The sequence below is a fragment of the Caretta caretta genome, chromosome 1 (genome assembly GCF_965140235.1).
Source record: "Caretta caretta isolate rCarCar2 chromosome 1, rCarCar1.hap1, whole genome shotgun sequence".
Lineage (NCBI taxonomy): Eukaryota > Metazoa > Chordata > Testudines > Cheloniidae > Caretta > Caretta caretta.
Window position 1 is genome coordinate 194250910 of NC_134206.1, and position 14905 is coordinate 194265814.

At 39.9% G+C, this 14905-nt stretch overlaps 1 protein-coding gene across 1 annotated transcript in view; it reads left to right on the top strand.

Moving 5' to 3' along the window:
* Nucleotides 1–426: 426 nt before the first annotated feature.
* The window catches only part of GUCA1C (guanylate cyclase activator 1C), a 42482-nt gene continuing 28003 nt past the window's right edge, over nucleotides 427–14905 (top strand). Inside the window, exon 1 of the mRNA XM_048835700.2 lies at nucleotides 427–630. Within this exon, the coding sequence (XP_048691657.1) occupies nucleotides 427–630 (204 nt within the window). The remainder of the gene's footprint in view (nucleotides 631–14905) is intronic.

Below are 14905 nucleotides of genomic sequence, written 5' to 3' on the forward strand. Positions count from 1 at the left end.
AGAAACTATGCCTGACACACCCCTATTCCTGTGAAATATTGAAACAACTGTTCTACAACTTTTTCAAAATGCCTGAATCTCACCTCATACACACCCTTTTTACATTGGTTTAACTCCATAAACCTTGATGTGAAATCAAAATCTGGCCAGTCTCTCCTCATTGTACAGTATGTCCCAGCACCATGAGCATTGAGTGGGAGGAAAGAGTATCATCGACTGATAAAACCCTTCTGCATTTAAGCTGGGCACTGGAGGTAATCTCACTAGGATGCTATATTTACTTAACTTATATCTGTGGAGACCTGTAAGAGGTTTACAGTAGCTCCTAGATGCCGAGTTAGTGTCTAAATGATCATTGTCGGCAAGCTACAAGAGCTAAGCAGCATAAGCATTTGGATGAATAAGTACTGAAAAAGGGTACTTGGAATGTTTGACACTATGGGAGCCAGTGCATCAGCGGATGATATTAACGCCATGGAAATCCATCACTGGTACACAAAATTTATGAAGGAGTGCCCATCTGGACAGCTTTGTCTTCATGAATTTAAACATGTTCTAGGTCTGCAAGGTCTTACTCAAGATGCAAACAAGTACGTTGAACAAGTATTTCACACTTTTGACATGAATAAGGTAAGGCTTTCCACTTAACTACCTAGCTTGGTTAAAGCCGTGTAACTTGCTGCATCGAATGGTATAGCTCAATGTTCTGGTCACACTGGTTATTTAGACCTGTGGTTCAGAGATAGCAAGAAACTCCATGTGGGTATATTTAAGTAGCCAGAAGCTAACCCTGAACTTTCATGAGTTTGTCTTTTTGAAAAATGTCTGTGTACAATCCTTATAGTACTTTCTGAATCAAATCTAGTCACTGAAGACTGAATTTCTAAGTCTGTTTTAGAGTGTGTTAGACAGTGGAGATTTTTTCCCCATAAATCTACTTGAAAAAGAGTAATTGTTTGTCTCCGTCCACATATGTCAGAGCTTATGAAGAACTATTAAATATGCTGTTCATTGAATGAAACATTTCTTCACGATGCTGAGTGTGTTGTAAGTTTTAGTTTGAAATGAATCAAATGGGCCTTCTCCAGAGATGGCTCCAGCTGCCCTTAAGGACTTTTATTTTTCCCCCAACTCCTCAATGTTTGATATTGCAGTGTGGTTGTACAGCAGATGTTACCTGCATCACTGCCTGCTGCTCTTGTTAATTCTGTGCTTCATACAGGTTCCCTCTTATCATAGGATCCACATCCAAAAGAGCTCACCTTCTTAATTTTCTCCTGGGTCTAGGAAGCACCTTGAAATATTGCCTAACCCTACTCCCACTGAAGTCACTCGGGTTTTGGCCGTTGACTGAAATGAGAGCAGGCTTGGGCTCCAACTAGCAACTTCACATAATGAATTCAAAGGCACTCTTCAGCAGAAAGATTCAGTGGGCTCGTCCATGCTCACACACCCCTGGAAAAAGCATTCGGACATTCTCTTTCTGTCCCAGTGAACCCAGTGAGGTTGTAATGACTGCTTTACTAGTAAAGCAAAATGCATTAGTGCTTCGTATCAGGGATTCCAGCAGGGATTACATTTGGTGATCCAAGGTCCAGACAAGGAGCATTAATCCCATCTTGGTTTAAACTTTAGAAAATCCCTTTCTCTAACATACTTCATTATGAATATAAGTTAAATTTAGTGTAAGAGCATTTTTAAAATAATAGAGATTTGGGGTGTTTGTGCATGTGATGTGTGTGATGTTACATTGCGCCTAATGGCCCAGGGATTACTAGAGAGCTAATGCTAAGTTTTAGCTAGTCATGTGATAAAATCGTATACTGGTAACATTAATATTAATTTGCTTTAACAGTTGTTTAGGTTTTTTTAATATTGAGAAATTACTGTGCTTTAATCTATGTTTATGTATTCTGAGTACTGCTGGTTGCTATAACACAAGACTCTGGGGTATATAATAGAATATTTTGCTTTGTCACAAATGAACTAAGTAGTATGGACATTTGCTATTTATATTACGTTCATTTGTCATTGGAGGTCGCTAGACAACTACATGGAGGGACTGACTGGTAATTGGTTAATCAGAATCAACTAATTCAAGGAGTGTAGCAGTACGGTTGGCCAGCTAGCAAACTCTGAATCCATTAAAATGAAATCTGATTTGAAGGAAAGATACCAATTTTTTTCTCTCTTAATCACTTACAAATAATGTGCTAATGGTTACACTTCAAATATAGCTTTAACAACATTTTAGAAACTCTTTTTAGCTGCTACAGAATTTCTTGGCCATATGTTAGTTTTCTCCAAGAACTTCTCTCAACTCCCCTATATGTAATCTATGGTTCACAGAGCCAGATATCTAAGTGCTGTTAATTTTAATTCAGAAATTTTATTTTAGACCAATATTTTGATAACGGTCTAGTATTTTATGGGTGCCTCAGCAAATCAGGGCCTCATAAAACATCTGAGGTTAGATTTCCAGAAACCAAGGATGGGACCTGAATACTTCCTGGGAATCAGAGTCTTTAAGGTGTCAAGTTGAGCACCCACAAATGGAAGCACCCAGAATTGCTCGTCACTTGCCAAAACGTTGGCTTAGATATTTGAAAATGTCTGCTGTTTTGATACAGACTTATACATTATGATACCTGCAAGATTATTTTCTGATGTCTAATGCACTGACTTCTCTGATTTCTATTGGGATTTATCCCTTATATTTATCAGGTTGAACATAGCATAAAATTCTTCCACCTCATGCATACATTTAAAATGTTATCTATTAAACTATGGTCCTGCATTACTGAAATTTCTAGTTTTGGCAGCCAACTAAAAAAGGTGGCTCAAAGTTTTGGAAATATGCATCCTCCAGAAATTAATGAAGTTTTTTAAAAATATTTCTACAAAGATCTGTATACTTAGATCAATAAATAATCTAGAAAAGGAAAACTGTTATCAAAATAGTATCTAACCATATCTTTATGAGTTAAATTCTACATTAGAGAAAAAAAAACATGCTTCTCATTTCATCTGGTTAGGGAACCTTCCCCATTTCAGAGAAGTTAGACAACTCGTCTGTTTTAAGATTTCATAAAATCCACCATAAAGCTACTTGTCCCAGACTTTTAACTTAATGTTAAATTATGGATTTGAACTGATGCTGCTTTCCCATTCTGCAAGATATTGGGATGTTGTATAATGCTCATCTGTAGGCTTTTGTAATCTAAAAGACGAGAGTCTTTCTCCTAGGAGGGTTGTCACAGCAGCAGATGTGGGAAAAGTTATTGAAAGGGCAAGAAACTGGTTAGCACCTGTAATATTTTTCTCTTAAAATCAGGGGTATGCTTAAGACTTACATTCTATACCTTTTACAGCCAATACATATAAATAGGGTGGCATCTACCTTAAGATAAAAGACTTTTATCCTTTCCCTTTGCTTGCTCTTTTTGTAGAATTTTTGGCTGAAAAAAACTGAACATCTGTTACAATCGAGTGAGTGAACTGGTGTGTTTTACTCAAAGCAAGATGGAATAGAGAGATTCTACAGAAGATAAAATGTAGTCTATCTCTTTAAATAAATACATATATTTAGGGTTACAGAATCTAGGTATATTACCTGATCTCTGAACAAGGAGTTAACTACAGCTCAGTTTCCCTCCCTTTTAGTTCAGGGGAGGGATTGAGAGTTGACTGCTTCGAATATGGAGAGAGGGTCTGTGGCAACTCAGGGCCCCATGCTTGGGGGTCATGGAAGTTCTCAACTTGAGGTTCAACCCATTTCTGTTTTGCTCTGATGTGAAATATATAACTTTCTTGTGGTAAAATATGTTATCTGCTGAGCCAGGCTTGCAGTCTGGTATCCGGAAATAAACTTAATTTAGACAAAACAAATTATGTGTTAGCAGTTGAGCCATTCTACAGTGAGATGTGCTGGGTTTTTATGGCCTGGTTCAGATTTTCTCAGTAGCTCTATAATCACTGTGTACTTGATCATCCAGAATGTATTGGCAACTTGTGACAAAAGTAATAACTTAGCAATGCAGTAATTCATGAGAGAAGCAGACAACTGTAGCTGCCAAAGAGAGAGAGAGAGAGTACAGTAAGTGCCTTCTGCCTGTGAAGAGTATATCAAAGTAAAGCCTGTGAAAATAAGCTCATAGCACATATTCTCTCACTAAGGGCAAATTCAGTCAGATAAGTCTCGGGAAAATACACCCTCAAAGAAAAGGAGTGCTTTTACCCTGAAATATTTACAACCAGGTGAAGGTGCTTAAACTTCACCTTGTACTAAAAACCTTTTCATGTGGTGCAAAGGCAAGAAGACTTCAACCTTGATATTTAACCTTCATAGCTGAAGAGAATATCCATTTTTTATCTCCAGTGGCACAAATATGCCTCTCTCTTAGCAAGTGAAGGCCACATCCTCAGCGAGGTGAATAAATATAACTCCATTTATTTCGAAAGAGCTAAGCCAATTTATACCTGCTCAGGATTTGGCCCAAAATGTTGAAAGGAGAATTTATAACTCCGTTTGTAGACAGCAGGGGTTGTCTTGTATGTATTGTCACTGATACATAAGCGCTAGAATAGTGTCTTTGATCCAGAAGCGATGTGTTGTAAACTTTCTTAAAGTTCTAAGTAGCAAAATGGTATAGTATAAAAATACTGCCATACACAATGTTTTGTGTTTGGAATTTCTTCAAAGCATAGAGGAAAAAGTCAAAGAAGTTCCACTTACAATTTTTATAGTTTAAGGGTAACATCTGTCTACTGCACTAACTCTTTTCAGTCTTCTGTGGGTCATATTTGAGCAGTTTATATAGAATATCAAAGAACTACGTTTGCTTTATCTAAAGGTAAGGATATTTTAAAGACACAACTTCACTGTCACACAGGTTTTGAAGATATCTGATGAGATGATTAAGCAGACTGTTTGAATTTATATTCTCAAGTTACAGTAATGCATATAATTCCATTGTAAGGATTTTTTAGCCATTTTTGACATTAACTAAAACCAGTATATGACCGATTTTTTTTTCAGATTATTGAAGAAGTTTAAAAATCTATAAGGCTTTATTTTGAGATTTTTATATATTTCTTTTCAGAGAGGGTATAATAAAGCAGAGTTTCTTCAATTTTATTGGTGTAGTCCATATCTTAATAGTGTGATTGTATCAGGAATATCTTCTCTCCTTTACAATAAAATACAAAGGCCAAAAATTTGAAATTGATAGAATGAACACGTATACCAAACCCAATGTGCCTGTGAAACTCATTGCAACCAGAAATAATTCAGCCAAGGGATTACCAATATTCAAAAAAGGCTTGGGCCTTTACACAGATTCATAGATATTAAGGTCAGAAGGGACCATTATGATCATCTAGTCTGACCTCCTGCACAAGGCAGGCCACAGAATCTCACCCACCCTCTCCTGCGATAAACCTCTCACCGATGTCTGAGCTATTGAAGTCCGCAAACCATGGTTTAAAGACTTCAGGGAGCAGAGAATCCTCCAGCAAGTGACCCATGCTACAGAGGACGGCGAAAAAACTCTAGGGCCTCTTTCAATCTGCCCTGGAGGAAAATTCCTTCCCGACCCCAAATATGGCGGTCAGCTGAACCTTGAGCATGTGGGCAAGATTCACCAGCCAGATACCCAGAAAAGAATTCTCTGTAGTAACTCAGATCCCACCCCATCTAACATCCCATCACAGGCCATTGGGCCTATTTACCATGAATAGTTAAAGATCAATTAATTGCCAAAATCATGTTATCCCATCATACCATCTCCTCCATAAACTTATCGAGTTTAATCTTAAAGCCAGATAGGTCTTTTGCCCCCACTGCTTCCCTTGGAAGGCTATTCCAGAACTTCACTCCTCTGATGGTTAGAAACCTTAGTCTAATTTCAAGTCTAAAGTTCCCAATGGCCAGTTTATATCCATTTGTTCTTGTGTCCACATTGGTACTGAGCTTAAATAATTCCTCTCCCTCTCTGGTATTTATCCCTCTGATATATTTATAGAGAGCAATCATATCTCCCCTCACCCTCTTTTGGTTAGTCTAAACAAGCCAAGCTCCTTGAGTCTCCTTTCATAAGACAGGTTTTCCATTCCTCGGATCATCCTAGTAGCCCTTCTCTGTACCTGTTCCAGTTTGAATTCATCCTTCTTCAACATGGGAGACCAGAACTGCACACAGTATTCCAGATGAGGTCTCACCAGTGCCTTGTATAAATGTACTAAAACCTCCTTACCTCTACTGGAAATACCTCGCCTGATGCATCCCAAGGCTGCATAGTAAGAAGATCCTGAATTATAATAGGAATTTCTAAAAGTTTGGCATGTTAAGGTATTTCATAGTAACCAGAAAATGGGCTGCCAATTTCTATGAAAAAGAATTGAAATTTTTGGGGGGGGGGGGTTCACCCTGAAACAGAATGAAAATCCAAAAACTCTAATAACTTCATGGAAGTGGAAATCTGCAATATTTCATTTTGGAAACACCAAAACATGGGTGTGAAAGTTTTTTGGTATTTCTGAAACCCTGCCCACCCTGTACTGGCAAGTGCCTCCTTCCCCCTCCCCAGGGTAACAGCGGCAGCCAGGGCCTCTGGCAGCGGTTTAAGGGCCCTGAGTGGTAACAGCGGCCGGAGCCCTGGGCCCTTTAAATCGTCCCTGGAGCCCCGCAGCCACTTCCCCAGGACTCTGGCAGCAGGGTTCCGGGGACGGGACTCCAGCCGCCACTACCGCCCCGGGCCCTTTAAATCGTCCCCGGAGCCTGCCGGAGCCCTGGGGAAGTGGCAGCGGGGCTCCGGGGATGATTTAAAAGGCCCAGGGCTCAGCCGCCGCTACCGCCCCAGGCCCTTTAAATCGCTGTCCCGGCCCCACCGCTACCCCAGGGCTCCGGCAGTGGGGCTCTGGCAGCAAATTAAAGGGCCGGGGGCTCCAGCCACTGATGGGAGCCGCAGGCCCTTTAAATTGTGCCTGGGGAAGCCGATCCACTCCAGTACGGCACACCGGCTCTTACTGGTATGCCGTACCGGGGCGTACCGGCTTACTTTCACCTCTGACTGTATGGTAGAGCATCTTCTTGCTATCCAGAGATGAGAAATTAAGCCTAGTTTTTCACCAACTAGCCCCCTTTTATCCCAAGTCCTGAAATCCAGGGACAGTCTGAATCTAGTGACTTCAAACAGGGAAGAAATTCTTAAATGTATAAGGGTTATGTGAGTTAGGTACCTTTCCAAATACTTTCTAAAGCCAAGTCCACACACCATACAATCACAATGTGTTTGCTTTCTGGAGTTTTGTTTGACTAACAAAAAATGAACCAAGTTCAACTCAAGTCTTTTCCCGGTGATTAGCTGATCCAAAGGATCCTACTTCATCACTGTTCAGCGCACGCTCCAGGTCCTCTTTATATCTCCCTTCTGTCGAGATGGATTAACAAGCCTCCTACCTGCCTTGGTTGGCAGAAACCTCTTAATTCTTTCTCAGCAGAATAAACACCTGCTCTCAGGGGGATATTCTAAGGAGAAAGCTGCCAGCCGTCTATAGGTCATTTGTGAACGCTCTTAAAGAAACATCTTGAGGCTTCATAGCTCTCTGAATAGTTTCATAGGTCTTCAAGAGTATCTAGATTCATTGCTGTTCAGGTTACTTTTCTCACAAGCTGCACAGCAGTTAAATTTCCAATTCAATCACAGGTTAAAAGTTGCAGGTCCACAGTTCTAGTCAATGCCCATAATTCATTAACTTGCATTATTAAAATGTTGGCATTTAATCCACTTCTGGACAGCGTGACTGACTTTCACTGACAAAATAGCTTGCGGCCCTGTAGATTTAAGGGCACTCAGCGCCTCGTGGAAGTTGGTCAGCCCCTTGCAACATCGGAGCCTTAACTCTCAGCATTGTACAGCTCACGCTCTTTTTTTTTTTTTCCCCCTTCTTAATCTAAAGCATATACAAAAGATTGCAGTGCCCTTAAAGGTCTGCAGTGATGGAGATGCCCAGAGTCTGCAGCTCAGGAAATTGGTGTTTACAATCTTATCGCTTACTGTTCAGCTGAATGAGAAGAAAAAAAGCAATCGGCAGAAAGTGCATCTTCTTGTGCTCTCATTCTCGGTCTATTACTGCAGCCAGGAAAGAAACTCTACTCTTGGGCTATAGAGTATTTTCGGAGGAGACCTAAAACTGATGCCCTAATGACTTGAGGTTATTAAAGATCCCCGGGCCTGTACTTCTGCATAGAGTACTTATAAGTGGTATTCTGGCTCAATTTTAAGGTCAGGTGATGAATTCTGCCTCCTGAACAACTCCCCTAGTTTTCTACCCGAAGAGTTGTTATACACTGTTACTGTGCCCTGTTACAAAGCTGCCATATTTTACAATAGAGGTGGCTACATCTCCGTAGTGGATGACGTGATCTGTGTACAGTTTGCATTTGGGGTGCAGATTGCTTCGGCATTTTTTTCAGGAAGATAAGTACCACAGCCTTCTAAGTATTACATTGGTTCTAGTATTGAACATTAGCCTGCCATTGTTAAACCTGTCTTTCTTTAATTGGTTTCTTTTCTTGGAAAAGCTACATTTGTAAACCAAGGAAAGGGTCTTTGGGAGAACAATCATGTGATTGTTCACAAGCTTGTCCCTCCCAGTGTGTTTTGTTAGGCACACTAACATTACAGCTCTGCGGAAAGTATCTGACCTTTGTGTTATGAATTTGGAGAGTTTCCTATTTTAGGGTGAGAATCTAGAGAACAGGTCCAGTTATAAGTCTACATTATCTGAAGAAAGAGCTTCAGGCTACTGGAGTAGAGCTAATTGGCCCGTCACAAGGGCCAACCCTAGTGATGGGCGATCCGGATGGCTGCCCTGACACCAACATTAGGAGTCACCAAATTGTTGCATTCTGAGGTGTCAAATCTGTGGAGGGTAGGGTGGAGGATTGGGGATTTTTTTGTGTGTTTTGCAATTCCAAGACCTAGTAAGAAGGGTTGCTATGCACTATAAACTCCTCAACATTTTGCAGAGCATTGAGTCTAGCAAGGTGCCACTCCCCATTAATGAAGTCATCTTAAAACTTGCCAAGGTGGTCTGGCATACCCCAGCCTCATGCACCCCCCACTCCAAAGAGGACAGGAAAGAAATAGTTTGTGCCAGTGTAGGGAACAGAATTTTTATTCACACTTCTCGCCAAACACTTTTGTTGTCCAAGCAGTCACTGAAAGAAGCAGGCAACATCAGCTCAGATCCACCCCTTCCAATCAGAAATATAGCTGGCAAAATCATAGCAGGAGACCAGATCAGTTCACCTGTATGTTAGTTTTGCTCCAAATAGGCATTAGCCTTATAAAAATGTATTTAGTGTTTAGACTCTATGAAATGCTTCTAAGTTGCCGCATGCATCAATCTCACTTGCAATGCCAGTATTCCATGCTATAAGAAAATGCCTCAGTTTTGCTTTATAACTTTGAAAATGTTTGCTCTAAACTTGTGAACCCTGGCATGGGAATTTTCCCCCCACTCATCCAGAAGAATGATCAAAATCAGAAGGAACTTTGCAATACAAATACTTGATTAACAGATCTTGAGTAGGAGTAGAGAAGTTTTAGCACTGCTGGAACAATGTGTCCAGTTCTGGTGCCCACAATTTAAGAAGGATGTTGATAAATGGCAGAGGGTTCAGAGAAAAGAGACATGAGAATGGTTAAAGGATTAGAAAACCTGCCTCATAGCGATAGACTCAAGGTGCTCAATATGTTTAGTTTAACAAAGCGATGGTTACGGGGTGACTTGATTACAGTTTATAAGTATCTCTGTGAGGAACAAATATTTGATAATGAGCTCTTCAGTCTAGCAGGGAAAGGTGCAACATGATCCAATAGCTGGAAGTGGAAGCTAGACAAATTCAGACTGGAAACAAGATGTAATTTTTTAACTGAGAGTAATTAGCGATTGGAACAATTTACTGAGGGTCAGGGTCGATTCCCATCTCTGGCAATTTTTAAATCAAGTTTGGATTATTTTTTAAAGATTTTGTTCTGTGAATTTGGGGAAGTTTAATGGTCTGTGTTACACAGGAGGTCAGACTAGATGAGCACAATGGTCCATTGTGGCCTTGGAATCTGAATCTATTAATCTTTAGCTGTCACCACTGATCCAGCAATTTCTAATGCTCGTTTTAGGGCCACATCAGCCTCTGGTGATGGCAGTTTTTGGATTGTTTCATTTTGTTTATCATAGAATCATAGAATATCGGGGTTGGAAGGGACCTCAGGAGGTCATCTAGTCCAACCCCCTGCTCAAAAGCAGGACCCATCCCCAATTAAATCATCCCAGCCAGGGCTTTGTCAAGCCTGACCTTAAAAACTTCTAAGGAAGGAGATTCCACCACCTCCCTAGGCAACGCATTCCAGTGTTTCACCACCCTCCTAGTGAAAAAGTTTTTCCTAATATCCAACCTAAACCTCCCCCACTGCAACTTGAGACCATTACTCCTTGTCCTGTCCTCTTCCACCACTGAGAATAGTCTAGAACCATCCTCTCTGGAACCACCTCTCAGGTAGTTGAAAGCAGCTATCAAATCCCCCCTCATTCTTCTCTTCCGCAGACTAAACAATCCCAGTTCCCTCAGCCTCTCCTCATAAGTCGTGTGTTCCAGTCCCCTAATCATTTTTGTTGCCCTTCGCTGGACTCTTTCCAATTTATCCACATCCTTCTTGTACACAACCTGATTTCAACCTGATCATTATTTAAACTTTCTCAAAACTGGCAGTGTTCTCTTATACTTCCTTAATCCAGCCACACAGTCAGGAGTTAATTTTTTAAATTATTTTGTATTTTTTTTCCTGTGTATAAAAGCAGTAATGTGCTATCACCAGTGGCGTTGGGGATAAGTGATTTTTGTAGAATTGCTTCAGTCTCAGTGAATGCTTTATGGGTTTAATAGAAGCTGTTAAACTACAGAAAATTATAAATTTTAGCCTCCATTGCATTCCATAAAACCACGACCTTTTCCCATCAGTTATACTATCAGCTATTGTATACTGTTGCAGTCTCTCCATAGGGGTGGGACAGTCCTTTATTGAACTACAAAATCCATTTTCCCCATATATTTTAGCTGCTGTTTCCAGGCTTTTTAGCTATTGCTAAGTAGATGAAATACCATTCCAGTACAATTTAATATATGTTTCGGGATCCCTTTAAATGATGTAGCACTTTTTGTGTATGTCCTATACAAAGCTGTATATGCAAGTTGTGATGGAGGTAACATATAAGCACCACTGTATGTCTGAGACCTGGAATAAAACCAGGGCAGAGCGTTGGATTTATTTAAATCCATCAGTGTTAGAAGACTAAAAGTCAAAGAAATTGGGTTCTGAGCACTATTCAGGAAGCACATCAGGAGGGAGTCCAACAGAACTTTGGTTTAGAAAAGGCTCCACTCACCCACAGCTTTGATGTCTGAGCTCTTCCTCACATCACACGTGCCCATTAATTCCTGACGTTTTCCTTCTCAGTTACAATATGCACTGTAACCATTAGTTACAACCATTTAGGGATTAGACTTTTGTGTGTCATTAATAGTTACCATACAGTTTAAAGACAACCAGTTTGAGGATATGCTAACATATTTTTGCGAGTAGTTGCCTTAGCTATCAGTGGAAAAAACCTACTGGATAGAATCACATCCTTGGGAGTTTGAAGAAACAATCTTTTAAGTATCCCTATTAGCTTTGACTTAAACATGTTACAAAACCTTTCTGGTTTAAAACTCTGTATTGAAGGTAATCTCACTTAAGTTATATTTTTAACTGGCTTGTATTATCTCTGTTTCATAAGATGTTTACGTTAGCTCTTTAGGGGCAAGGCTTGTGTTTGAATTCTAGTTGGGTGCAAGCCACTGAAGTTGAGAAACGTGTGTATGAAGTTTCTGATATTAAAAATTTGACTTTTTTTTTGTTTCATGAAAAAAACAGATCTTGCTCTCCCATAGCCATGTTGTTTGCATGGTAAAGCAGTAATAAAAGCTTTTGTATCAATAAATTAAGCAGATTTTATACAAAAATCTAGAGGGAGAAGAGAAATATATAGGAGCAACACTGACCATCATCTTTCTTACTGCAGCTGGCAATAACACCACCATTCACTCTCATATTTAAAATAGAGAGAGACAAAGTGTATGTCTGTGTATCTATATACACACAATCTCTGCTAGGCTGAGACACAAACCAACAAAAATCATTCCTCCCCCACCCCACACTCCCCCCTCGAATCAGTTTATTGTGCCCAAGTGATGCTACATAAACTTATCTTGTATGTAAAGTAACTCACATCTTTGGTCTGCAACACTTGGTTATTACAAGGCAGCTTATTAGTAAATTATGAATTGTCAGTTTTGAAGGGACTGGTTACATTGTTTCAGCCCCATATTCAAAGGATCCTTAACATTTAGTTCATCTTTATAGAAAATCCTGTGGAATGCAATAGAAATTAAACCAGTCTATGTTCTACAAATATTTAATTGGATTCTATAGTAACTACTCTAATAACCTATAAACTCTATTAAAGATTTCCATAGATTTCAACTTCCTAAAGAATTGTATAATCAGATTTTTCTATTACACTCTTCAGGATGGTTTAAAAAAAACTATCTCAATCTGTAACAGATTTCCCCATAACAGCAGGTACAGACCGAAGCTTTAGAAGATTTCTTTGTAATCGTATTGTATAATGGTTTGGCTAAGCACACTCTCTGGCTGGTTATATCATTGTACTGTCAGCTAGGTCCCCAGGCTCCAGAGGCAAATATGCTTTCTGGTGAACTTTAGCTATTTTCTTGTTAAGGTGAGAAAAATAACCTAGAATTCATCTTATAACACACACACACAACCTTCCTGTCATATTCTAGATATCTTTTTTTAAAATGTGGTAAACATCTTGTGCATCTGTTGTGACTTTGTTCAGTGTTTGGAGATGTCTGTTACCTGTCTCAAAAACAAGTTGTGTTACCCTTTGATTATGCAAAAAGAAAAGGAGTACTTGTGGCACCTTAGAGACTAATCAATTTATTTGAGCATAAGCTTTCATGAGCTACAGCTCACTTCATCGGATGCTGTAGCTCACGAAAGCTTATGCTCAAATAAATTGGTTAGTCTCTAAGGTGCCACAAGTACTCCTTTTCTTTTTGCCAATACAGACTAACACAGCTGCTACTCTGAAACTTTTGATTATTTTAAGTCTACTAGAAATTTTGCTGGTGACTTTTCACATTGCAGCAATGTTGGTCTGTTGAGAAGAGCGAAGTATTGATGTTCTCTTAAGTAAATTGCTTTTTGATCAAGTCCCTCAGTGTATGTACTTCTAATCTGTTCATTTCTAGGTGTATCTAGGGCTGCATGTCTGCTGAAAGTTATGAATATTATCATAAAAGTCCAGGAACTGAGATTTAACATTGTCACATATGAAACTGTGGAATCTTCCAGCGTCACTACTTCTGAGAAGTTGTGGGAACAGTCCATTATGAATGATCATGTGGCTGTGTTCCCAACATCAGTGAGGACTCCCAAGGGCATGGGTTCTTTCCACTGAGCTTCTCTGTATCTCAGGAAGTCTCTTCACTTGCTTCCTCTTTCATCTGTGGCCAGAATGATTTCTCTGACTTTCTGCTGTAATCATTTGAAGGCACTTTGCATTTATCCTTTCCACACCTGACTTCTTGTTCCTGTGGTTTTTCAATACTAGTGCTCCCAAAGTCATAAGCAGCTCTTTTATACTATTAAAATGCAGGTGAGAAGGGTTAACTTCTCCATCCATTAATTGTAGCTTGTATTATTGCTTGAAACATGTCATCTTTGGTTATTTCTCCTTCCATTTCATACCGTATTCCTGATGATCTAACACATGATGTTTTTTCCATAGTCTCACGTTATTAGTGTGTGTGCCAGATAATCTGGTAGCATGTGCCCTGGAGATACCATTGCCCACTTTGCCCCCGACTTTTGAGCACCTTAACTTGGCACAATGAAGGGGTGGCATAATGGTGGAACCCCTTCCCTGTTTGCATGATGAGGGGTGACTAGGCCAAATATGAATGGCGTTGCGACCCTGTGCCCAGGTTGTAGCACCATTCTCTCAGAATTGGCCAGGTTGCTCCTTCCTGGTGCACGGGGTTGCAACACCACTCAAATTTGGCCTGTCGGGGTTGCTTCTGCCCCCCCCCCACCATATTATCCTCCCCATACATACTTCTTGCAATCCTTCTGGTGCCAATGCCTGGTTGTGTCATCAAACAAAGCATGCACTCTTGACAGCACATCTGTTGTTAATGGGTGATGTCCTGGCTGGGACCAGGGTGCATGTTCAGCACTGAAAATCAGGCCCTTTTCAAATGTCAAATTGGGCACCTACAAATGGATTACTCTGTTTGTTAATCTGAGCCTGAATTTCCTTTATCTTCAGGTGTCTGTATGTTCAAAATCATCTGACTCGTAAAATAGTGAAATGTATTCCCTGTGTGACCAATTTCTCTCAATTTCTTTCAATTATTAGAAATCGACTCTTGGATTTATTCAGGTTAAGGTTGCTGCTTCTTGCAATTTTCAGTACTTTCTGCAGTTAATATTCAAGAGCAGTGCTCTTCTACATCCAGTTATCAATATACACTTTCACTCCCAAGATCCAGTGCTCAATGTATTCTAAAAGGCAATGTCAAAAAGGCAGTAACTGTCAAAATGCATTGAAAAAACAAATCTTGCTGCTTTGTGTCCCAGAAAAAGTTGTTTTGTCAAGACATCCAGTTTCTGGAAGGAAAGAAAAAAACAGCTCCTGTCTTCTCCATAAGTTGTTTGTTTTTTGTGGAAAAAGTGGAAATCTTCCTTTTTTAATCCCTGTTTTCGTGTTC